General features: G+C 36.7%; 1 protein-coding gene across 1 annotated transcript in view; it reads left to right on the top strand.

Annotated features, from left to right (window-relative positions):
- Window positions 1-25,218, top strand: part of NOL10 (nucleolar protein 10) — a 55,872-nt gene that overhangs the window by 15,285 nt on the left and 15,369 nt on the right. Inside the window, exons 12-15 of the mRNA XM_072858608.1 lie at window positions 244-310; window positions 5,705-5,757; window positions 23,318-23,444; window positions 25,116-25,195. Of these exons, the coding sequence (XP_072714709.1) occupies window positions 244-310; window positions 5,705-5,757; window positions 23,318-23,444; window positions 25,116-25,195 (327 nt within the window). The remainder of the gene's footprint in view (window positions 1-243; window positions 311-5,704; window positions 5,758-23,317; window positions 23,445-25,115; window positions 25,196-25,218) is intronic.

Below are 25,218 nucleotides of genomic sequence, written 5' to 3' on the forward strand. Positions count from 1 at the left end.
CTTCAATAACCAGTAGGCTACAATTCCTTATAAGAGATCAGATCGGAGACAAAATACAATATTGAGTTCCTTGTGTTATGTTCAAATACTTTAATAACATTTTATTGTTCTGCAAAATCTGTTCCATCTTTATTCCATTGTATTTCTTAGCTTCTGTAATGGCTATTCTTAATGTTTAGATTTACTAAATTTAATTATATTGTTTGGAGTTCTTTATAATATATTTTATTCCTACAATTTCAGGGGAAGATATTTACTTCAATGGAGCCAGAATTTGAAATCAATGATGTCTGCCTGTATCCAAATTCAGGTATGTTAGATATATTAATGTCTTAGTAAGTTCAAAAGTGAAAGCTTGTTTTAACCCAAGCTGTGGTCTTTTTTTTTCTGTTTAGGTGATATGAATTAGGTCCACTTTCTTCCTTATGACAGAGCTAGGAAAAAATGGTTACTTGTCAGTTAGTGTCATTGTTTCCTCTGCATCTGTATTAAATCGGAGCCTCTTTGCAGTTAGGAGCTGCTGTGCTGTCTATTGAGTGATTGACCTCTTTTGCCCTTTCAAATATCTGAAGTCTTTAATTTCATAAGAATAGGAATTTTGGCCTTTTGTCTTGGCTAAGTCCCAGATGAATTAGAGCTTGCTTTCTAGAGCTAAGAAAAATCTCTTTACAGCAAGTTTACAAATTTTTACAAGTGTTTACAACTATTCGATCTTTCCTCATTTTAGATATAGCACTTACTGTGCCCTATCTGAGATTGAATGCTTTGATTTTAAGTGTAGATTCCCAAGTGCACAGATTTGCACGCTTTTCGTGACTGTTTTCAGGTTTGCTGTGTCTCATAACGTTACGTTTAGAGGTCAAAACTGAGAGTCACTTTTAACCAAAGTTTCCAGATCCTACCTTAGGAGTAAAAATACTTCACAAAATGGTGCTTGTATGTGCACATGTGCTTTGGTTGTACCTCAGATTGCAACTGGCCTTAATTTTTCCTGCTTGATCTAGTTAAGAACTAAGCAACTCAGTATGTGACACCGATGTCCTTTTTAGAAAGCAGTACTGAAAAAGGTGAAATAAAAATTAGGGCCACTAGGATGGCACAGGATGGCACTTGATCCAGAGAATGCCTATGTTGCAAACTCTGCTATTATCTTCATTTTAGAGAGAGGTCGCAGTGAAGACAGAGCGACTTGGACTTTGATTCATCCTAGCAGCTCAAATTCATGACTGTAGATAAGTGAGTTTGAGATTTCTAATGAGTTAAAACTTATCTTGTCTTTTCTACCAACTTCAGTTAAGAATGTGTCCTTTTTTTTTTTTTTTTTTTTTTGGTAAGATGAGCACTTAAATACTGATCCCTACTGAAACAGTGGGCATTTTTGACCTTGTGCAGACCATTACAATTTTGCTGCTGCATGACCTTGCTGATGAAAATATTAGCTCACTTCCATGCTGCTCAGGTTTAGTCCCCTCTGAAACAGACTGGTGTTTCACTACTTAGGAATTGGGCTAGGTTTTTTCTGAGCCCTCAAAAAGGCATCAATAGAATTTTTATTTGTGTTCCGTATATTTGATTTTCCTAGATCAAAGTGCCAGAAATAATGTAAGCAAAGAATTGAAGCCTGCCAAAACAGGGGCTTTATGGCATGGTGCTGAGGGTACATCTCGTGTGCCCTGGTTGTATGTGTGAGTTCCTTTTGGGATGTTTGAGAATATCTGTGTGGTAAAAGCGTGGACTGTACAACGTGGAAGTAGACAAACCTAGTCTTCTCTCATCCATAGTGGCTACAGAGAGATGTTGTTGGAGTGAACTATCTTTAGCATTTCATCCTGGTTTCACCTTTGAGCTTATTGATTTTATCCAAAAGAACTCAGGAGTGAATTAACATCCATCCAGCATTGATAAGGAAGGGCTTATGACAGGGAGTGAAACAAAAGTTATTTGACAATGTTGAATCTTAGCGTAATTTAGGTTGTAAGGGATCTCTGGGCATTGTATGTTTCTTGCTCAAGGCAGGGCCAAACTTGAAGTTAGATCCAACTTTAAAGTCTGATCAGGTAGCTCAGGTCATAACCAGTCACGTTTGAATATCTACACGGATGGACACTACTCAACTATGGACGCTCTATAGCCTCTGTGGTATGTAGACATGCCTCAAGTGCTTTTGCAGAAATCATTTTCATGAGACTCTGCAGGAAGAATGTTGTAGCACGAAGAATTGAATGCACATATCTCCCTAATGTTGCTTATTGGACATTACTTTTTCATGTGTCTGGGATCAAGATTGTGCATTCCAGTCCTGTGTCCCACGTCTCCTCCTTAAGTCAGTTCTGCTTTGCTTATTGTTCTTTCTTCGACCATGTCTGTTAGGGGAGCAGGTTGATGTCTTTTGGTGACAACTGTTGTGAGATGAAAACTAGGTTCTATTTTATAATCATATGGAAGACAGGTAAAACTAGAACATGTTGCAGTGAAAATTAAGAGACTTAAGGTAAGAGGTGGTGCATTGCATGTTTGTCATAAATACTGTCGCTGGAGAATGTAAGATGCCTAGCACCACCTCATGCTCATTCAGAATTTCAAGAATAATTATGTTTGAACATCTGAAAATAAGGAAATAATTCCAGTGATAGGAACTTGCAGTTGTTGAGAGCTGGAAATAAAATATATTTTAAGTACCAGTATGGCTATGGCTCAGTGCTGTCACTGGTGCCCCAGCATTCTCAGAGCACCCCTGGATGTTTGTGAACCCAGCATGGCATGGGACACCCAAGAGATACTTGCCTAGCTTGTGCTCTTAACGGTTCGTGTGACACTGCTGCTCAGAAAGCCCATATCCTACTCTTTCCCTTACGCTCTTATATTTGCTTGAAACAGCTTTGCAGTTCGTCATTGCATGGAAGGAAACACTTTCATATTTTATTTCACTGATGGGGGTCAAAATTCAGAATTTGTTTCATACACTTACATGTTTTCTTCCAAATTGAAGAGAAAAATTTCAGAAATGTTATGAACCAGAAGTCATTGAATCTACATTTAGAATGCTTTTATTTGGGGAAAATTGTTGTCTAGTATGTTTAGACATTTTACTTTTCCATTTTATATTTATAATTTTATTACAATAGTTGTAATAATCAAGTTTTGTTTTAAAACCACAAAAGGTAGCTGATACTTTGTATTAGTTGCAGTGCTGTTTTACATCAAAATATCTGCTGCATGTGGAGTAATGAAATAATTTTAACACTGCATTGTCACAATTGTAAAAAAAAAAAAAAAAAACATTCTGAAATATTTATGGTAAACTGTGGATCAGTATAATGTGAATTATTCTTTTTCAGTAGTTTTGTGGGAGTTTTGTTGTAGTTGGGGGTTTTTTAAATTAAATTATTTTACCAACCAGCTTTGGTACTACTACCTTTCATGGGAAGCAAACCCTTGTGTATCTTTGACCAAACTACATGGTGACAAACTTTAGTGGATCTCTTAAACTAGTTATGAATCTCTTTTCTCTGATCACACATGCACAGAAATGGGGCTGGGGGAAAAAGGTTTACCACTTGCTGAGTAGCTTTGGCTCAGCTTCAGTTAAGTTGTACAATATAAATGAAACTTAACAGCATCTTCAGTGTATAGAAATTTGTGCCTCATTTGTTTCAATTATTGTAAAATATTTTTTTAAAGTGAAAAATTCTTTTTTCTGAAACTGCTTCTCCCATTTACTACCGCTTCATACTCGTGTTTTCATTCCTTTAGATTGTTGATATTGTATTGTAGACCACTTTCCAAAGATGGTCTTATTAAAACCTTTTCTATGAAAAAAGAGTTCTCATTTATTTCCCTTGTAAAGTGATCAGACTAGGCTGCTGTGTAGTTCGTTAGGGTGTGGTCTCTCTTCCCATAAAAATTGGTTAAAACTAACAAGCTGAAACAATGAAAATGCGTGGAGTAGATTTCTCCTTTCACAGACTTGTTCCTTTTTTTAAAAAATTCTTTTATTTCCCCTGTAGTATACGCCCATGTACTGTTCCAAAGTCTGTTTTTCCCTCCTTTAATTATTAGTGGAAGATTCTCAAAGAGGAGGTTTTCCCTTTACTGTCATCTTTGAAGCACCTGCAGAATTCATTTCTATCCTTTTATCTCTAGTGATTCATATTCAATCAATGGAGAAATGCTTTGTCTCCTGAAATAGTAGTGAGCATGCTGATATGTTAAGGGAGCATGTAATCTATATACTATAGTATATACATATAGTACATTGTGTGTGTGTGTGTATATATATGTGTATATACTATTAATTCTTGCTTTTTCCTTGATTTGCGTGCAAACCTTTCCAGGTATGGTTTTTAGCCTCAGTTTGCTGACTAAGCTTTCACAAATTCCTTGCTTTGCCAGGAAAGCAAGCCCCCTTTTTTCTGACATTTTAAGTCCAGCTGCATTGTGTATTTTTAATGAAAGGATTAGGTAGGAAGGATTACTCCACCCATGTTAATTGCGTTCCTCTAGTTGGGTGTAAATTATATTTCTACCCTCTGGGTGTGTAGTAATTGACCCAATTATTCATAGTCTCAGTGGCATATGTTACAGTACTCTTAGATCAGAATGTTATCTAACTTGATTGCTCTTTTCTTCTTCATATTCCATTGCTTGTATTACCTGGTGATCAGCTACATTGGAAAGACAAAATTGAGATAAACTTAAAGTATATGCCAACTGTCCTTATTACTGTCTTATGTAGAAGGAAATTGAGAGTATTTCTCATTTTGAATAAAGGAAGTCTTTTGGCAGTTGGAGATTTTCCATGGATTTTAATACTTCTACAGTAGTTTTTTATATTCAGAGTATTTGCAACCCTTATTCACAGTGTTTCTTAGGTATATTCATAGGTATTTCAAATTTTACATTTGCCCCAGTTGGCTAATACCACTAATATTACTGCATTTGAAGCCACGATATCCTGTCTCTCATTTTGTGTTGACAAGCTGCTGTTGTGCTGATTTCCCAAGATGAAATAGGAATAGAGGTGTAAACCATGTTATGATTGATGTCTTTGTTTAGACTGTGGGTGTGTGTTTAAAAACAAAGCAAAACAAAAACCCCAAACCCTCTTGTATTAATATTACGATTTTATGCCCAAGGTAGGTTTTAAGTGCAATACTAACTGGATTTGTTCTAAATAGCATTATGGGATGAACTATTTAAATTTGTTATGAAAACTGTCGGTCTGGAGTTGTCAGGACTTAAGCGTTGCTTGAAGCGGTGCTGAACAGTTGTTAAGACAGAGGACAAAAGGGGATGAATATGTAGGAAGTGAAGCTTCATTAATAGTGCTGCTATCATACCTTTCTTTCCATAGCATTTAATGCAACAATTTATTATGGGTCCCAATTAGCTGTTCCATTGCAGGCCAAGAATATGTACTGTATGAGCTATGGGTAATGTGCTTTCACCCCTCCTCCTCTAACTCATGAAGGTTTCTCTCCCGACAAATACTCAGGTTGTCATTCTAATTCTTTTTTCTTTTTTTTTTTTTTGTGCCAGCAAATTTTCCATTTTTTTCCATTTCTTTTCCTGGAAAGATATTTTAAGCCCTATGTGCAAATCTACTTCATGTGAATTAAATGCCTCAAGAATATATATATTTTTTTTAAAAAGTGGTGTTACACTCTTGTGACCAATATTTTTAAATGTGGAAATCTCTTTTTAGGAATGCTAATGACTGCCAATGAAGCCCCAAAAATGAATATCTATTATATACCAGTAAGTAATACAAATTGTTGCTGATATTGCTCTTTTAAAACTCAGTAGTTTGGTGCCATTCAGGTATTCATGTTGGAAAACTACTTCTGCAAGTTCATGTCCACATTCTCTGACTTTTCATGATGAAGTAAATTTAAGCTAACCATAATTTATTAATGTAATATTGAATTACTAAAAAAGCAACCTGTAATTTGCCTTTTGCTACCAGTTCCAAAACTGGCTAGTGGCAATAGGAAATTCAAGTGGAGCTTTGTTGGAAAAAGTAGTTTTTGATAGTTGATCAGAGAAGAACTCCAAAATAGTGACTATATAGCTTACTTTCAAGATAATAATTTTGCTTTGTTGTGAAATATTTCATTACTGTCTTTAATATGTGGTATATAGTGACATAGTTATGGCAGTAAATATTCATCTCTGTTCTGACAAATAAATGTTATTCTGTGGCTTCAAGTATGGCTCTTGGCAGCAGCTTCTGCTCAATGCCCTACTTGAATTGCAGCTTTTCTCTTGAGAAGCTCTTCACTTGAAAGGCTTAACTGTAGGTTAACTGTATGTTACATCTCTGCAGGTTGGTTTTAGGGAGGCTTAACAGCAAGCCTTCTGGTGTTAGGGAATGGTACAGAAAAATACACCTGCATTTCACTCTTGATTTGTTTTTGATTCTACAGTGTATTCATTAGGGATTTTCTGGCCTGGTAGGAGATAAAATAGTAGGATATATAGGTTAATGTTACATGCAGAATAGCTGACCAGACTCTAAAAATGTGTACATTTCTTCTTAAGTAATTTTATTCACATTCTGGACAAACTATAAAATTTGTTAATTTTGAAATATATTTTTAACATTTTAGATCAGCCAATAAGTCTTCATTCAGATAATAAATTTTAATTTAATTTTCCTTAGTTTATTTCTGGGTTCATCTACCCCTGTATGATCTTGATTACATTTAAGATGGAGATTCATCAGTTCAGTTTTCTTTGTGGACTAGACACTATAACTGTTGTACGTGCATGTCTAAACATAACAGTATACCCCTCTAAACGATTCTGTAGTGTCGTTATATTTACTTGTGTTATTAGATTTTTGCATTTAAAGAAAGGTAAAATTTTATACATTAGTTCTTTGTGTGTCATTTATGTTGGTGGTTCTTCGGATGTAAATTACCTATTTCTCTAATTCAGCTCTAACCAACTTATATTTTGTTAACTGGAGCTGTTTCATGCTTTGGATAACAAAGGGTGGGGGGACAACAAATTTTTGTATTTAAGACAAAATATTAGCTGTAGTTAGAAGCTGAACACTTCATTTCTGTTACCTTGTCCTTTGTAAGGTTTAGAGAGTAGCTCTCCAAGCATTTTTTTTTTTTTAATCTGTCGTCTTTTTAATTAATGGACCGGGGAAGACAAACTCCTGTATTTTCAAAGTCTGAGTTTTTAAAACTTGAATGGACTAGTTACTCAATTTAAGTAATTCAGATGGAAAAAGCATTCCTTCTGTCACTAAGGGTAAGGTTCAGCTTCTCTCTGAAAATTGTGCACTGAGATTTTTTTTTTAATCCAGGTGTGCATGATATATGAACTTTACAGCTATAGTACATTGGAGGTGCATATCCAACATTGCCACTTAGTCAAAAAATTATTTCATTGTCTTGATTGTCACCAGCAATGAATGTTTGTTAGAACTTGTTCTAGCCAGTATTGAGTATTCTTGCACATATTGTAAATCAAAATGAAAAATACTTTTTTTTACTTTCTCAAAAATCTCACTCTTGTAGAAACCTCTGTGAATACTGAATTTATGTTTCTGAAGCCAGATAAGTAATTTTTAGCTAAGAAATATAAGCACTGTAATTATGATCTGAGATCTATTGTAACAGACATTAACTGCAAACCTAAATATTGACTAATACTATCTAGTATTTTTGCAGCATGCAGGCTATTCCAGTGGAAATTAACACAAATCTTTCCTTAAACCATCTTTCTTTGTCACCTTTCTCTGATTATTGGTACCTGAGGCTGCCTGAACTTGTTTGGATCATACCTTTTTATGGGTTTTACATTCACAGTGACGTATGAGTATACAAATGTACCCAGATGACGAATGTTAAAGCATAAATCCAAATATGAGTTCTATTTTTGAAATACTGTTGTGTATAAGAAAATTTAAAATTTTATTCAAAGGCTACTGCCCAGACTATATTTGCTTTTTGAATAAGCTAAACTTCTCCAGTTCCTGTCAAAGGCTTTGAGTTTGAAGGCTGCTGAAGATAGCATGATTTTTTTTTTTTTTAGTCAACAATCTATAGTTCATTTCAAAACATGGAATGCTTATTTTAGACAATAGAAAAGTTAAAGGTAGTGAGAAGAAGTTACTCTGAAATAGAGACAGAAGTCTCACACTCTAATAACCGGCTTTTTTACCCTGTCTGCCTTTTCATGGGCAAGACTGAAAGGGCTGGCACAGACAATACTGTGTTTCTTAGAAGGGTTTCTTACTGCATTTCCTAAAAATCAAGTATATAGCTCACTAAATCTGTTTTGTTTGGCTGTTTTGTTTTTTTTTTTTTTTAATCTCATTTTTAAATGAAGAAAATATAAAATGGAGAAGTCATGTCAGCCTTAAGCTGCTCCAGGGCATTTGTTATTAAGGAAAACTCAAAGTTATTAACGTGTTCATGTAACAGTTTTATTCCTTGATCTTTTGGGCTAGTTATTTGAGCTCAGAGATGCACACCTGTCCTTTGGTTTCTGTGTCAGTAGATTATTAAGGCATGGGTTTTTACCATCCTTAGAACACTGAGTAATTTCCTTGCACAGGCAAGGATGAGTTTAGTTGCATGTATCTTTGGAGCAAAACTTTAAAGAACTTGTGATTTGCTGTATTACCTGGTCTCTTTTCATAGTCTAGTTTTCTGGCTTTTTCTAAGAATTAGGATTCACAATTTTTTCCAATCAATAGCTTAAGTTTCTATTTGTTTGTTTACTTTGAGGTAGACATGAATACTACTTAAAATGTGTCCTCTGTTTTTGAGATGTTGACAAGAACTGAATTATAATTCTTGAATTCCACAACAGAATAAATGCCTGGGGGAAATGCTACTACTATAAAGGACAGTTGTGTTTCAGAGCTCTTGGAAGTACTTTTGTGTAAGTAGAATCCATGCGATTGCCCTAGCCTCTCATTGCCCTGTAGTGCTAGTAATTATTCTTTTTTAAGTCTTCATTGGAACAGCTACAAGGAATTACCGTGGTTATGGTCAAGGAGGATATTTAAAATCTCAAATGTATGGTGCTGTGCTCTAGCGCTTCTCGGTTACAAAATAAGAAAAAAAGATCTCTTCAGTCTTCAGAAGAAGAGATGCACAGAAGTCAAAGTCTTGCAGAGCAGGACTGCATATGTATGCAGATGGGTGCAGACAGCCCCAGCATCCTCTGTCGTTGATTGAAGTTGGCCAGACAGTGTAGGACTGTGTCCAGCCTAATATACCCTGCTTCTCAGCAGGTTTTATTAGTGTGGGCACAGTGCTGTGCTAACACAGCTACATGAGTTGTGAACTAGAGCTGGCTCATGTCCGGCCAGCTTGGAGTACGGTCTGACTGAGCTCATGTCTGACTGAATTATCTGTGTACATGTGCCCATTCTCTCCATTGTTAATGCCAAAGCTAAATTTCCATCGCAAAACCAAAAAATGACTGTCTCTTGAACTTCAGGATTATAAAAGAGTTGACAGTGGGTATCATAATATTGTCCGTGAATGAAATGGCATGCTTCAGCTTTTCCTGCAGAATTTTCAACAAGATGGGTATGACATTTGAGACTAGGAATGTCTGAGAGAACTATGCTTTTCTTTAAAAAAAAAAAAAAAATCACCACAGTTATTTCTTTTCTGTGCAAAGCTGTTAGGAGAGGGAAAAGAAGGTGATTTTTGGTTTACTAGAAAGGACAGGCAGATTTGGTTTTAAATAGCAAGAAGATGCCTTATGCAGGTCCACAGTGCAGGGAGCGAGTAAAAACCAAATTGAATCTGACCGTTAAAATGAAATGTTTATTTTACATAGGTAACATCTTGAGTGGCTTAGCTTAGAGACTTTGTTTTTGTTTTATTTTGTTGGGCTTTAATGAGCGCAAGTGCCTCTGACTGGAATTGGGCTGTTTGCCAATAGTTTAATAGTTAACTTGCAGTTTATGCAAACATTTGGAACCTACTTCTTGCCAGCTGGCTTCCTGGTATATCACTTTGATGTGTGCCTCGGGAAGGTTGAAATGAAAGTTGTGTGTGCCTTGGGATACTTTTCAGACTACTGACTCAGAAACGTAAGTTGAGTCAATAGTGCAACCAGGTCCTGGCCAAAGAAGTGAAGAGAGGAAGAAGCTCCACCGACACATGGTGGTCCACTGGTCTGTGATCTAAGATGAGCCAGATTCTCTTAAGTTTAATTGAGGCTGTCAGCTTCCATGACATATAATGTTCTCTTTTCAGGTTGTACAGAAAACCCCCTACATGTTAGCTCCTGGATGCTCTGGGTGGAAAGCAGGGGGCATAGACATTATTTATTCTGAGTGTTTACTACTGGTTACATGAACATGTCTGATCTTAGCACAGACATTTCAAATCCGTCCTGTCTCCTTTATTGGACTTGAAACTTTGGGCTACATACTGAAACTGAAACTTGCTCTATTCATTAGGCTGTTAAAAGAAGAGAGCAATTAAGTGTGTAATTAATTGAGTGTAATATTCTGTGTTCTGGATTTTTTTACTTTCCTGCAGTCTTGGCAGAAAACTCCCTGTTGAGGCTAGAAGCAATGTACTTTTGGTGTAGAGTAGATATTAAGCTCTTCAAGAAAAAAAATAAACCCTGGAGCGTCTCTGGCTTATTTTCAGGTGGTTTTGGAAAATCATTTGATATCCTAGCGCTCTCCTAGTTCGGGGTTGTTGGAGTTATAAACTGGAAATGTGTCAAGGGCAAGTATTTCTTGCCTACTCAATGACTCAGTTTCTCCAAGAATATCGTTATAATGGGTCTGGTTTCTAATATGATACCCGCTTTGGATATGTGGATCTCTTTATTGCTAGAAATATTTATTAATTTTGTCCTCTTCAAATTGGATGGCTTTTCTACTAAACCAGCCATTCCTGGTGGTACTTTCCTTTCATACATGCTATTTTAATTATTTCATTTCTCCTTTTTTTAGGTCTTCTACTTGCCTGTTTTAATTACTCTTCATCACCATCTTTGTGTTTAATATGCCTCAAAAATGCTCATTCTTGAAGTGTTTTTTCCTTAGATTTAGAAAAAATGTTTTAGAAAAACTGTAGAAAAAGCTAGTTTTTCCTTATTAGTTAACCCTGAAATAACGTAATCATAGATTAAGGCACCAAATTCTACTAGTTTATATGTTTTCATTTAGTGCACTGGATATTTGATGAAGCAAATCTGTAGAGGGAACTTGTACTAAGGAAATACAAGTGGAGGCTGTTTTTTAATACCTTAGTTCACCCCCTTTGTTTCTCTCTTGATACTAGTTTGGAACAGTTCTGGATTTTAAATTAAGGATGAACATGCTTTGGTTAGATTGAGGCTTCCAGGTTAGCTGCTTCTAAACCTACATGTGATTGAATTGACTGAAAAGTTGTGTTCAGTTCACTCACAGACAGAAAATTCATTTATCTGAAATAGGTTAGTATTTTCTGTCAGTCTGGTGACAGAGTGCTCTCACTAGTTCTGTACAAGGGGTTGTAATAATCAGATATCTATCCTTACAGTCTGTCATGTGTCACTTTGAAGGATGTGGGAGGTTTCTCATGTGTAGCACGCTCCACACTTACCTCTATGGTCATAGCCTTTCAGAGAAATTTTATCAATCTAAGACTTACTTTCTTGTCCTTTTATAGTTTTTGGATCTACTAATTGTCTTTTTTTCTCTCTTGGGTCTTTGTATGATGGGGATACAATTAGAGAAAAGCGCCTATCCACACCTTGTACTTCATGCCCTTAAGACCCATGTTCTGTATAGTCAGGTGTCGTTCAAATGGTTTACGGGTGCTGTTGGAGTTAGAGCAAGATCTTCTGAACTGATTTTTGGCTTCTGCATGGTAAAAGCTGTGAAGCAAATGATGCAATTCTTTTGATATTTGTGGCTGGCATTTTGACACTAATAGAACAGATTAGGACTAGGATGTGAGATTTTGATTTCTTCTAGGATGTTTTCCTGTCTTCTGTTTGGCAGTATTAGGTCATTCTGGATTAATGCTGCCTCAACTGTCTTCTTGAAGATCATATGTGAGGCTGAATTTTTTAGAAGACAGTTGTTCATCTCCTTCAATACAGCCCTTACCTAAGAAGTTTTAGGTAAAGTGGAAAGCAACCGTGAAACTGAATTGTGCTAAGAGATTTTTTTTTTTTTCCTATCCTGAAACAATATATAGTATAGAAAAATGTTTCATTCCCTGGGAAAAAATGTTGTAAAATAAAAATACAGTAGTTATGACATAGAATAGGAAACGTTGGTCTTAACCATATTTTGCTTGTTTTGAGAACTGTGAAATGACTGGAAAGCAGGGTTGTTATGAAGTAGCATATTACAGTTGTGCTTTGGGACTGCCAAGTGTTAAAAGAAAAAACTTTCCATTAATAAAAAGACAGTTAAGCGCATCTTTGGCCTTTAAGCTAATTCTGAGCTTTGGTATATCATTCTTTTAGAACTGTGTTTTCCATCCAGAACAGTCTAATCTTTTACACAGAAAATTGTGCAAACAGTCTAAAAAGAATGTCTGGTGAATGATACATTACCTATCTCACAATATTAACAAGCATAGGAAAAAAGTTGTTTATCTTCACAAACAGAAATGTGAGCTTCCTACTTTTAACCTAAACACTTTCAAACCGAAAAATAACACTCTGGGCTTACTCCCAACAAAGGATATCCTCCATTTCCCATGCACTGGCTGAGAGACACTGTACCACTTACCACACGTATATAGAAGGAAAACACCAACGTGCGATAATCAGGAAACAATTTCTGGTCTTCCTGTGAAACTTGTTTTAGATGTTTTTTGGTACTAATGATGTAGTAGTTCAACATCATGTGTAGATTATGAAAGTGCTGCTATTGTGCATGATAGTATGATAGGCAGTGCTGCTTCTTTATTATTTTTTTAGTAGGTAGCAGCATGCTGACTGTGAAGACCATACTTATAGTTTGCATCATACCCTTCATAGAGCAAAGGAGAAAACTCTTAAAAGCAGAAGTTTTACTGAATTATACCAGGTGATTGCTCTGCCAGTTGGTAGACTCACATGTTTTTTAGTGTTGTGATTGTTCCTTAAGCAATTGGTAGTATGGGACCCTCTGTTCTTGGGTTCCTGTTTTAAGAAAACAGGTTTTGGGGGGAGGGGAGGTGCTCCCCTTTTTAAGTGGTAGAATATTTAAGCCTTGAGTATCTGAAAGATATTTCTTATTTCTGAGGTTGCACTTGTTCCTTCCTGTGGGCCATCTATTCTTCACCTGGTTTCTGAAAATTTAGAGGTGCAGTTGCTCAGCTTCAGTCAGTAAAGAGAAAAGCAGTCACAGATAGTGAACAGATGTAATTGCTGAAAGGATGTTTTGTACTATACTGTAGTCTATCAGCATGTGATAAGAATTAGTGTCTTTTTAGCTTTTGGATCAGAAAAGACAAAGCATGTGAGAATTTTCTTTGATAATTTCAACTAAGTCTTTATTTCATTATGTTCGAAAGCAGAGGCAAGTGACTATTGTGGCTTACCTGTATTGTCATCTTCTGTGCTGCACTCAGTAGTGAACCAAATGTGTTGTGAGTTAATGACTTATACAAAAATAGTAACAATGTTGTCAGGATTTAAGATCTCTATCACATAAACCTGAGAGAGAAATAAAACCATCAAATATGTGAAAGCTTTCAAATATGTATTTGAAAGACGTTTCCTAGTCAAAATTATTTCATAAGTTATATAAAATTTCTTCTCACTAGCATTATGCTCCATAAAGAGTAGGTTCGTTTATGCTGAGGTTATCGTCATTATCTGTCTGGAGGAGTTGCACGTTCCCAACAGGTAGTTGCCTTTCCTTCCCTTTGTGTTGTCTGGCAGTAGTTGTATAAACTCATAGAGCAGTCCTCCTCCCAGGTTTGCAAAGAGCAATTAAGCTGCCATGGTAGGGAGTTATTAGAAGCTCACATGTTCCTAGATTTCCAGTAGTTTGTCAGTTATGTAGGGTAGACGTACAGCTGGATTTGCCATTACCTTTGTATCTGTAGCATCCCTCAAATTTCCCTAAAATGCAGGTCATGCTCTGAACTCCAGTACAGTAAGTTTTGTTTTCATGACTGTAAAGATACTTTATGCTGTAACATTCCTTGGCATCTGGCTTGTAATGCGACAGTCCTGTTGTTCCCAGTCACTTAAAAGCACAAGAGGCAGGTCCCCACACAGCATGATGGTTGGGAAGTTTCCTGTCGGATCAGAGACATGGAGAGGGGGACTTGCTGGGATTTTGCATTTCTGACTTATTCTCAGTTCTTCTTACTTGTTAATTTAGATTGCAATCAGAGGCTATTATATACATACCAGAATCAATGCACATATTACTCTTATCTCTATTAATAGTGGAAGTTTTGTCCATTGATGGCTCATGCCCTTAGTACTGCAAGAAATGCTATTATATTTTTGAGAAACAGATTTCTGACTGTGTTGGAACAGGTAGAAGCTGTGTAAAAGTTCTCTCCTTGTGTAAGAAAAAGGCCAAGGCAGTTATGAAGTCTCCCACTTGGCATTGCCTTGTCTATGTCCCCTGTAGTAACAATTGTAAAAGCAGGGGGAGAGCTTTGGGAGAGATTTATTCTTTGAAGAGTATCGTGATAGGGTGGGGTTTTTTTTGTTAGACTTCATATAAAATGTGGAGGTGTTGTGTTTGTGAGGGGGGTTGTGCTGGCTCAGTGGCATTGAGTCACTGAACAGTAAATTAGCTTCGTGAAGGGTCTAATGAATACCAGAACCTAAGCAAAGGAATTGGTAAGGGCACGTAGTCAGATGTGGTAGGGAATGGGGGGTGTGGATGGCCAAAGTAAAATGTGGTTTCAGCTGATCATACCTGATCTGCACCTTCCCCCCCCCCCCCCCCCCTCCGGATAAAGAAACAGACCATCAGCAGATGTTCACAGGTAAAAAAATCCTGTGAAGTGAGTCTCAGCTGAACTCATTGCACAGTATTTAAGTAACTTACCTAAGTGCCTCTATTATCTCTATTATTACAGCAGATATGCTATAGAAGCTGGTATATTCGAATAAGAACAGACTTCCCGGAACTTTTAATTCATTTCCAGCTGATATTTATGGGAAAGTGCTTGAAGCAGGTCATGCTTGTAATGCATGCTTTGAGAAGCCAGTCTCTTCTTACCTCTTGAGCTTCACTTGATTAGTTGACTTCATGTGAAAATAGTGGGTTCTTGTACTTCAAGTTTCTATCTATTTTTCTGACCTCAAATTGTCTCGGCTCCAATTGTCTAAAGACCTAAAATGTGTAGGGAGTCTAATAAAAAGATCCATAGCAATAGTGATGAGTGTTTATCTTTTATGTACGTCAGCATGTCAGAACATGATAAGGATATCAGTGAGAGCATCAGACTCCTTACTCTTAATGCCACTGCTGGTAAGTTACAGATGACTTGTGAGAATTGTCCCTTTTTCTTCCTGTCTTGTGAGGAAGGGAACTATTCTGCTGATCTTATTTACAGTTTTAAGGAGTAACTTTCTTTGCTGAAAAATATTTTGCTGTTTCTATCTTGGAGGGCAATTTTTTCCCAACATTATGAGCAGCCGGACCGTTGCCTCCTTCGAAAGAAGGTGGCTTCACCAAGAAGACACTCACAGGGAGAGCAGACCTGTGACTGGTTAACTGACTGTAATACCTGTCAGATCAGAGAATATGAGATTTAAAAAAAAAAAACCAACCCCCACAAAAAAACCCCCACTATACCACTATAAAGCCAAACTGCTTAGGATTAGAAAAAGAAGTACTTACTATCTGATAACTACCAGGGCAGAAAGATTTAGTATCTCATTCCTAGAAGATGTGTGCAAGTTCCTGCAGTAGTTTTTGTTTAACATTGGGAAGATCTTAAAAGCAACATTTCCTTTAACATGCTCTCTAAGGAGTAAAACCTCCAAATTGTTGATTTGGCAGCTTCCATAGCATAGTGAAAGGTAGGAAAACCAACCTCTCTGATTAATGAATCTGCCAAAAATGTCTGGATATGCTGGAGTTAGGATGAAAGAAAGAGCCAATTCGTTGTATAGTTCAGCGAAATTTATGAGTGTGTGGGCTTAAAACCAAACGCAATGCTTTTGTCGGTAGTATGCTGAAAAGGAAAAATGTGCTATTCAGTCTCTCTTGGTCATAGCTGTACTCCAGTGAGCTACTTGATGGCTGTAAAAGCGTCAAACTCACACCATATAATGCAGGGTGAATGAAAGCATGAAATGATGAAAAATTAAAATGTATGGGAGATTCGTTTGGAGTTTATTCCCCAAACCCATTTAATTTAGAGAAAGAATTTTATTCAGTACATTGAATGGGTTTACTCATGAGATTAACAGGACACAATTGGAGTTGGTTGTAGAGCATTCATAGGGAGAGAGTAGATTAGAAAGGAATGGCAGAATAACATTCACCATCACAAATTGTTCGGAGCATGTTGGTTGCTAAGGGAAATGCACTGTATATGGAAACGTAGTAGATGGAAACATAACAAGGTAACGTGTTCCCAAGGCTCCTTTCTAACCAGCTAATCTCCTGGGCTCTCCGGAGTTCTTGGGCTGGGTATGACTGAAGTCCAAAAGCACAGAAAGAAGAATGGAGAGCCACAGCTTTTCATGTCTACAAGCTAGAAATAATCCGTCTGATTTTTGAGAGTTACCAATTGCAATTGATGTAACCTTGACTGTCAACAAGGTATAATAACAAGGTATTCCTTCTTCTCTTGCCTTTTCAATGCATATAGATGGAAACTTTTCAAAGTTTTTAGAATTAGTTTGAGATCTAATTCTTAAAATTAGAGAACAAAACATTGAAAACAGTACTCTTAAAATGAATAGTAATTAATTACTCATGTAATTGCATTAATTAAACTTGGCTATGCAATTAGGGAGCTAATTATGTTTAAAATGCAATTGCACATTTCAATCACTGCCCACAGCCTGGGGATCACCCATTTTTTTCCTCCTCCCTCATTAGTCCTTCTGTTAAATGGCATTATTGAAGCTGAGAATATGCATACATAGCTGTGCATTTGCTTTCTCCAGAAAATGTGTCCTGTTAAAGTTTAAAATGCTTTTTATTGTGCCATTTTATTAAAAAAACCCACCAAAAGTAAGATATTATTATTCTTATTCTTTCTCTCCTCCAAAGAATTATTTTTGTCTCCTACAGATAAATATGTATGTGAAGTCATTGAGTCATATGTATAAAACATACTTAATTTAAATAAATTATAATCTAGAAAAGAATCTCTATGTGAAAGTGCTTTAAGTTTGGGTTGGTGGTGTGTTTTTTTGGTGTTTTTTTTTTTTTTTTTTAAATGGGAACAGAGGAATGGAAGCGCTTCCTTGGATCCCCATCTTATCACAAGCAATCAGATTGTATAATCTTTTACATTAATATATTGGATTTTATCTGAAAATAGTTTTCTTCCTCATTAACTCCATTAAAGGGCTGTTCAAGAGTCACATTCCTCTGATGCTTAGCTAACTTTTCTAGTTTACAGTGTCTCTGTGATATCTTTGCATGTGCTTATTCTTGTGCAAGCATTACTGTTTCAGAAATCATCCTATCAGCCTTTCACTGTACTTGCTACAGTTTGCATTCACATATCCTGAACACTATTGCCTGGAGTTGTACAAGATGTACACTGGGTCATTATTCCTATCCTATACTAATACAATGGCCTTATATGACTATTTTATTGTCTTGTGATCAGATAGTATCATTTTTTCTTATTCTGTTCCTTACAGCTCATAGTGATTTGCTATACATTTCATCCTATTTCCAGCATTTTAGTTTTCAAGGTAGCTTTTTTTCCCCCTGAGAGATTTTGACCCTTCTTTTGTGACAGTTTGTCATCAGCAGATTTTATTGGCGTTTTCCTACTATGTGTGGCAGTCATTAATGAAAATATTTAATAGGACAGTCCTTGAGCTTCAGATGTAACCTCCTTTCTGTGCAGTAATTCCCCTTTCAGCATAAACTGATTCTTAGCCAGTTTGTATCTTGCCTTACAGTTATTAAAATTCTCACCCTGACTAGTAAGTTTACACAATACACTGTACCCAGAGCTCTGTTGAAATCATTAAAGATACGCTATTTTCATTGTAGTTGACATTGTTCAAATAGGATGGCAGTGGATGATTTAACTATAATTGTACATTTTTGCTACCTGGTAAAGGCCTTACAGTCTAACTAAAATCCATAGAAGATACCACAACAAACAATTTGAAGTTTTTTTGAAAGAAAGTTTTGCTTTTAAAATACATTATGAAAGAACAGTGATATGATGTATTTTTATACTTAATTGTTATTAACTGTATTATTTTGGTATGGCATGATACAGCATTGCAGTGTTAATTTTTGTGGAACTGTCAAGTTTCTGTGAAACTGCATGTTGCTGTCTTGTACAGCTGCGGAAGCTAATACTTCCGCTTTCCAAAGCCTCTAGAAGTGTTTTATTGAATGATGTCCACATACACTGTTAGTCTTCTAGATGGATTTCAGGCAGTTTAAACTTTGCAAGTTCTAGTTTAATTGTTTTCAAATCTGATTTATGCTGTCTGTGGACATTTTGCATGTTTTTGATTGCTAAAATACATCAGTGAAGGTTGGGAGGAGTTTCTTCTGCTTGAATCTTAATATGTTTTGACATCTTTCTTACAGCTGAATTTATCACTGCCTCGTATGAAATCTTCCAGGGACTTATTATTTAACATCCTGAAAAATAGATTTTGGAACCTGTTTTGACTCCCTGAGAAGAAAAGAGCAACTGTTCGGTTCACTCGTGTAGAATTGGTCCCTGAAACCTTTGAACAGATACTTAACAATACTCGTCTGTATGTGCATTCAAAGTCATTTAATTTAAATCTTGTGACATCTGACTCTGGAAGCTTCTACACATCCTGGGCTTCTTTTAAGTTGTTGAGCATATTTAGTACTAGTTAGGGTTAGACCCAGTTTTTCTGTGGCTCTAAGGGCTCTGTGGAGCTGGCTGTCAAATTGTTGAATGGCATTTAAAAGTGTACAAGTGCTGTCTGGTGTTCCAGATTGAAGATAAGGAACATCTGTTGTGGTTTGGGAATAATACCTACTCTGTCCTAGGGTTCATTAATTTCAGGGGAATTACAGACTGATGACAGGATGGTATTTTCTACAGAAGTGCTCAGGAATTAGGCATGGCCATAAGTACAGGACATTGCAGAGCTGTACCACGCGAGATTTGCGGTGCTACAAGACTATTAAGTTGAACATCTTGTAAAATAGAATACAAAGAACTGTGGGTTTTGAAGTTATTTTACAATATTTTAAAAATATTTTTCTGTCAACATTTTTCTCTTCCTTTTCTTGAACAGTTTGGCCTTGCACTTGTCACCTCCACTCGGTTGCATGCTAGATTACTTATAGGATTTTGTTTTCTGTGTCTAAAGCTAAAAAAAAAAAAGACGTTCTAATGTGTACTAACAAAAATTTGGCATTAGATGGCACGATACTAATAATTATAAAGTCCACATCTTTACTTCTCGTAGCTTGGTATTGGACGCGAAAGGCAATGGCAAGATGTCTGTTACCTGTGTATCGCAGTGGGAAGCCTCCTGCGTAAGCCCCGCCGCGTGTCTCACCCGCAGGGAGTAGAGGGCCCTGCTCTCCGGCTGCTCCTCGTCCCCTGCCCGCTGCCACCCAGCCGCCGCTCTCTGGCAGTGTGGTGGTGGGACACCTCGCCACGCAGTGGGGGATTATCTGCGTTGTGGTCACCTCGTGGGTGCTACTTCCAGTCGGTTAAGGAGGAGAGCAGGGAGCAGCCCACCCAGCTTGCTGCCAGTGGGGCCCAGCCCGCAGGTGAGGTTCCTCTGTTGGTAGGCAAAAATATTTTCAAAGACAAGCTTCTTGACTTTCGCCAGCAACTGGTGGAAATTGTCTCAAGGAGGAAGTGGTTATCCTACTGAAAATAGAATAATAATGAAAGTAGCAAAAATAATGGTTCAATTGCTGTTGGTGATGATGTCTGTTTTTCCTATCCTAAGAAATATTTGAGTAAAAGCCAAATGTAGATGTGCACTCATTTCATAATGATTTTCCCATTAGCTGTGTGCAACTTTTCTAAAACTTGCAGAGAAACCTATTGATATATCATAAATATTGTAAAAATGAGATCTGTCAGTTTAGTTGCATGCGATTACCTCCCTCGATAACATTTTCTTATTCTTGCTGTGAACTCCAGTGTGTTTTTCTCCCTTAGCGATGGTAGAATTGTACGTTCCCAATCTAAACTGACAAGTATATTAATTAGCCTACCCAACCTCCACAGCTTTGTGTCTGTTTTTCTGGTTTTGGCGGGGACTGTGCACCAGGCTGAGGTGGTGCCAGTGCTGCGTGGCCAGAGCTCCGAGAGGTCCCGAGGGGCCCCACCTGTGCTGCTGCACGCCCACTGTATGGAAACCCGTGGCCTGGGGGGGACAGACAGGTTTCACCTGTCCGCCTCGTCCTTGGTGGCCCAGTGCAGACCAACTCTTTGAACTGTGGCATTTGTACCTGGGCACAGGACCAGCTGAGCCTGCCATTTCAGAGTGCTCTCGGCACCATCCTGGGATGCCTGTTGGTTGGCAGCGGATGACAGAGGAGCATTAAACTCTGCAGTTAAAATGCAGTGGCAATTAAATTCTGTGAAGAATTACTATTGCAAGAGAAGGACATTTCTTGTTTATGTTTTTGTCATTGTGACTGCTATTGCTTGCCTTTTTTAAATTTCTTCCTAAGCTTTAAAAAAATGTTCCATTTCAATATACAAAGCAAAGCTCCTAAGGTGTCCTAGAATAGATAGGCAAGCTGTTTCAGTAGGGTGGGAGAGAGGGAAACAAGGCAATAAAACTTGCACAAACTTCTCTGTAGGGTTTTCTTTTTTGTCAGTTTACATGTGAAATTTGAATAATGGTTGGACTTCCTATTTTTTCCTGGTATTCTGCCACTGCTTTTTTCCATTAATTATCTCATTTTCCCGCCCTTGTTTTCTATGATCTGATCATCCAGCTCGCTCCACAGATTATAATGAGTAATCAGGTCTTTTGGCTTTGTGTTTCATGGCACAGATTAGGTGCAATGAAAGGTTTTACCTCAATATCAGGTTTTGAGTACAGGGATACTTGGAACAGTGAGTGGAGCTACAGCTGAAGAGTAGATAAACTGTTTTCCCTTATTTGTGAGACTTCTGTTTTAGTTATTCATTCAAAGATTTTCACCAGTCAAGATCCCATTGGGGAATTACTCTAACTGGTTGGAGTGGCCTGAGTTCTAATGAGTAATGTGCACTTTCTAAGGCTGGAGCAGATAGTGTTGTAGACATGGAAGTGATGAAAAAGGTTTACTGAAGTGATAGAGATCTTTACATGGTGAGTCAGCAAGATGGAATGAAGGGGAACTTTTTATTTAATGAGAATGGACATGAGTCAAGGATTCTCTAATCACATTTTAATAATCTTCAGCAGAGAAACTTGTACTTAAATTTTATTACAAGAGAAGTTTGTTTAGTTAGTAAGCAACTTGTTTTTTATAAGAAGGACAAACCGTTTCATCCAAAACAAAAATATAGGTAAACTTTAGAGAAGATTCCTCCACCCAGTCATGTTTTGATGATCTGGTAATGAAGCACTGATAACTGCTTTCTTGAATGAAATGAAAACCAGTACTACATTTAATATATCTAGACTGCTTTCTCATTAATATAACAGTTTGGTGTTTAGATTTGAAGAAGTAGTTTGGGGGGAAATAACTGAAAAATTTAAAACCTAGATGGAGACAAGATGGAGACAAAAGCATCTACAATGTTGACAGGAAATCAGTCTGAATGTTATATAGTGTTCAGGCTGAGTATTACTGGAGCACATATGGGATTTTGGTTAATTCATTAAGTAGGTAACGTCTTTCCTGTTAGGGACATCTTAGGTCTTTCCTTGGAAGCTCTTACTAGTAGGAATAAAATACGCAGCACTAAAAATAGTGCAGTTTTTCATTTGGCATCTTATGGTTCTCAGCTAGGGCTGAGATCTTATGAAGATAAATTGTAGTTGATACAGAGACAATAGTGGTCTAGAATACAATATTATAGTCTGAAGCATTACAGTCTAGAATATTAATAGAATATTATGGCCTAGAATACGATTTTACAATTTTTTGTGTATATTTGTCTTCAAAAGAAGACTTTTCAATGAGTAGTAACACATTTCTTTCTAAATGAACAGCATTATTTCATACTGTTACCACACTATCATGTTAAAACAAACTATGTGTATTTTATATATATATTGCTTCTATATTGCATTATATTGCTTCTACTTCTTTCCATAATCAAATAGGATCTTAAAATGTTGTTTTTGAATCGCAACCATTCCTATGGTCCTGTTGACTGGGGAGTTTTTAACATGAATTTTTAGCAAACAAATCGGAAGCCTTATTAAAAGTCCCAGTCTAGGAGTTAACTGGCCACTTTATGTTCTAAAATGTCAGCTGATTTGCTCTAGAGACAAAAATGTAGTGTTGGATTTTTCCATTCAGTTAACTCACCTACTAAAATAATAATACCGGAACAGTTGAGTATGGCTGCATGCATCAGGATAGAGAGGAATTTCAATCAGAACAGCGGGAGGGAAAAGTGAAGGGAGCTAATTTTTAACTTGGGAAATTGGAGGAAGCTTATATGGAAAAGTACATTGATAGTGCAACATAATATTGTTCAAATAAATCCTTTGCCTCACAGTGGAAATATGCAACTTTTTTAGTATTTCCCATTGTCTGTTTATACAGCCTGGGTTTGTCCTTGAATAAAAATACATTAAATATACCTGTGGTGTTTTAATTAAAATAAGTGGGGCAGAATAGGGTTTAACATGATTGTGTAGTGAACCTAATGAGTTCAAGATCCAACAGTGCTTTACAGATTAGTTGCTATCTAGTGCCACTAGTTCATAATTTTATCTATGATGTTTGGCTCTGAGCTTTTAATAAATTAATCAATCAGACTGGCACCACTTGAAACAGTTACTTGAAACCTCTAGATTGTTGGTCTCAAATAAATGACCTAAATTAAAATAACACCTACATAATCTATAGTACTCCTTATTGGTAATGCAAGCAATAGGTTTAATTGTGTTCTCTAACTGCTCTTGCTCTTAAGGTCTGTTTGATTTCAGAGGGATTCATTTGTTATTCCATTACAGCACAGTAGCTGAGAGCCAAACTGTAGGTTTTTTCTGTAAGAATACACATTATAACTTTCTATAATATCCACAGGTTTTAGGACCTGCCCCAAAATGGTGTTCCTTCTTGGACAACTTGACTGAAGAACTGGAAGAGAATCCAGAGAGCACAATTTATGATGATTACAAATTCGTTACCAGAAAAGACCTTGAAAATTTAGGTAAAACAGTCGAATCTCCTCTTTAGCTGACTTCTTTGTTCAGTTTTTGATCATTTACACATGTAAATTTTGTAATTCGGATGTTATGTATGAGGACTATTCACTCACAGTAGTTTCATCCAGTCTTCTTGGTTATTAATATACCAGACTGATGGCTTCTGTTCTTTGGTCCCCAACCAGCGCAACAGTATGTATTTGTGTTTCTCAGTTTTTTATCCCAAGAACATTGATATTTGCTGATTTAATATGTCTAGGAATCTGTTGTGTGTGCTTTCAGACAGTAAGTGGAAGGCATAGGAAGAGAAGTTGGTGTAGCTTTCAAAATATTTTTGAGGTCCTAAAATAGTATGTTGGAACTCACAGCAAAGTTAGGAAAAGATTCACCTGCCAAAGGCTACCCTAATTGAATGTAGTAATTTCCAGAAAATACAAGTCATTCTAGGGCTAATAGAAACACAGTTTTGAGCAACTGGAATGCTGAAAATTATACAGCAGAGAAGGTAAGCGTGCTTCTTCTGAGGTAGTTAGTCCTTTTCTGTCCGTTATGTGTTTTGATTGCAATGTTTTGCTCCAGTTTCATTTAATTAATTTACGTCTGAATATGGGAATTGGGTTTGGCCTGGCAGGAGGCCATACAAGGAGGAGGTCATCCAAAGCACCTGCATCTTCAGCATTAGTGTTCTAGAGCAGGTGATCTGAATGCAGCCTGCAGACCCCTATCCCAATCATAAGGGAATAAGGCAATGTACAATTATCTACACAGAGACTTGACTGGGAATACTTATTCTGGTTTAAATTCACTACAACTTGGTCAAATTTATTTCCCCATAAATGCAAGCTTTCAAATGAAGAACCAGCTTAAGGGATATTTTGTATTTCATATGTCAGGGTTTCTCTGTATTACTAACCATTAGCTGGAGTAGTCTCATTTTGGAATATGCAGGAATATTGTTTCCTGTAAACAGTTAAAAAAATTTTTAGAGACAACTTTGCTTTCTGAGATGCACAGTGATTTCTCACTTTTATTTTGCCATTTAGTTCTAGAAGTTGTTTGTTAATTCTTGATTTCTTAAGATTTCGGGGCTGTAGAGGATATTTTGGTATAAAAAGCTTTTCCTTTTCTCAGTCTTGGAATTTTCTGAAAATACATGGAAGGAAAATCACAGAACTCTTAAGTATTTTAATTCTTACTTAGGTTAGGGCCTAGGGTGACAGTTTTATGACCTGATGTGGTACTGTATTTTTTTCAACATGTTGATTCTTCAAAGATAGTGACCCAAGGCAAAACTCTTTAATTAAAAACATCTCTCTACCACATTAAAAAAGTGATTGTCAAACATCTATGGACTTTCAAAAAAGTCCTCTTGAATTTTTCTTTGTAAACTTTTATGGAGCGTAGTAGATGTGGGCATTTTTAAAAAGTGCACAGTAACATATATTATGACAAGAAAAATGGATTTTATTGCTCTGAAGAAGCTAAAATTTCTTGCTGGCCAAACTGATTTTTTTTTTTTTTGTGGTTTTACTTAGTCTTGATGTAATTGATGTGACTGTTAGATTGATGTTTTGCATTGGCAGTGCTTGTTAGTCTTGAATTGGTGAGGTGGCTAGCTTGGAATAGGAGTTCTTTATATACGAAAGCTCTCTGAATTCCTCTAACTTTTTTCCCAGGCCTTGCTCATCTCATTGGCTCATCATTGCTCAGAGCATATATGCATGGCTTTTTCATGGACATAAGACTTTATCATAAGGTAAATAAGCCTGATCCGTGTCA

The sequence above is a fragment of the Ciconia boyciana genome, chromosome 3 (genome assembly GCF_034638445.1).
Source record: "Ciconia boyciana chromosome 3, ASM3463844v1, whole genome shotgun sequence".
NCBI lineage: Eukaryota > Metazoa > Chordata > Aves > Ciconiiformes > Ciconiidae > Ciconia > Ciconia boyciana.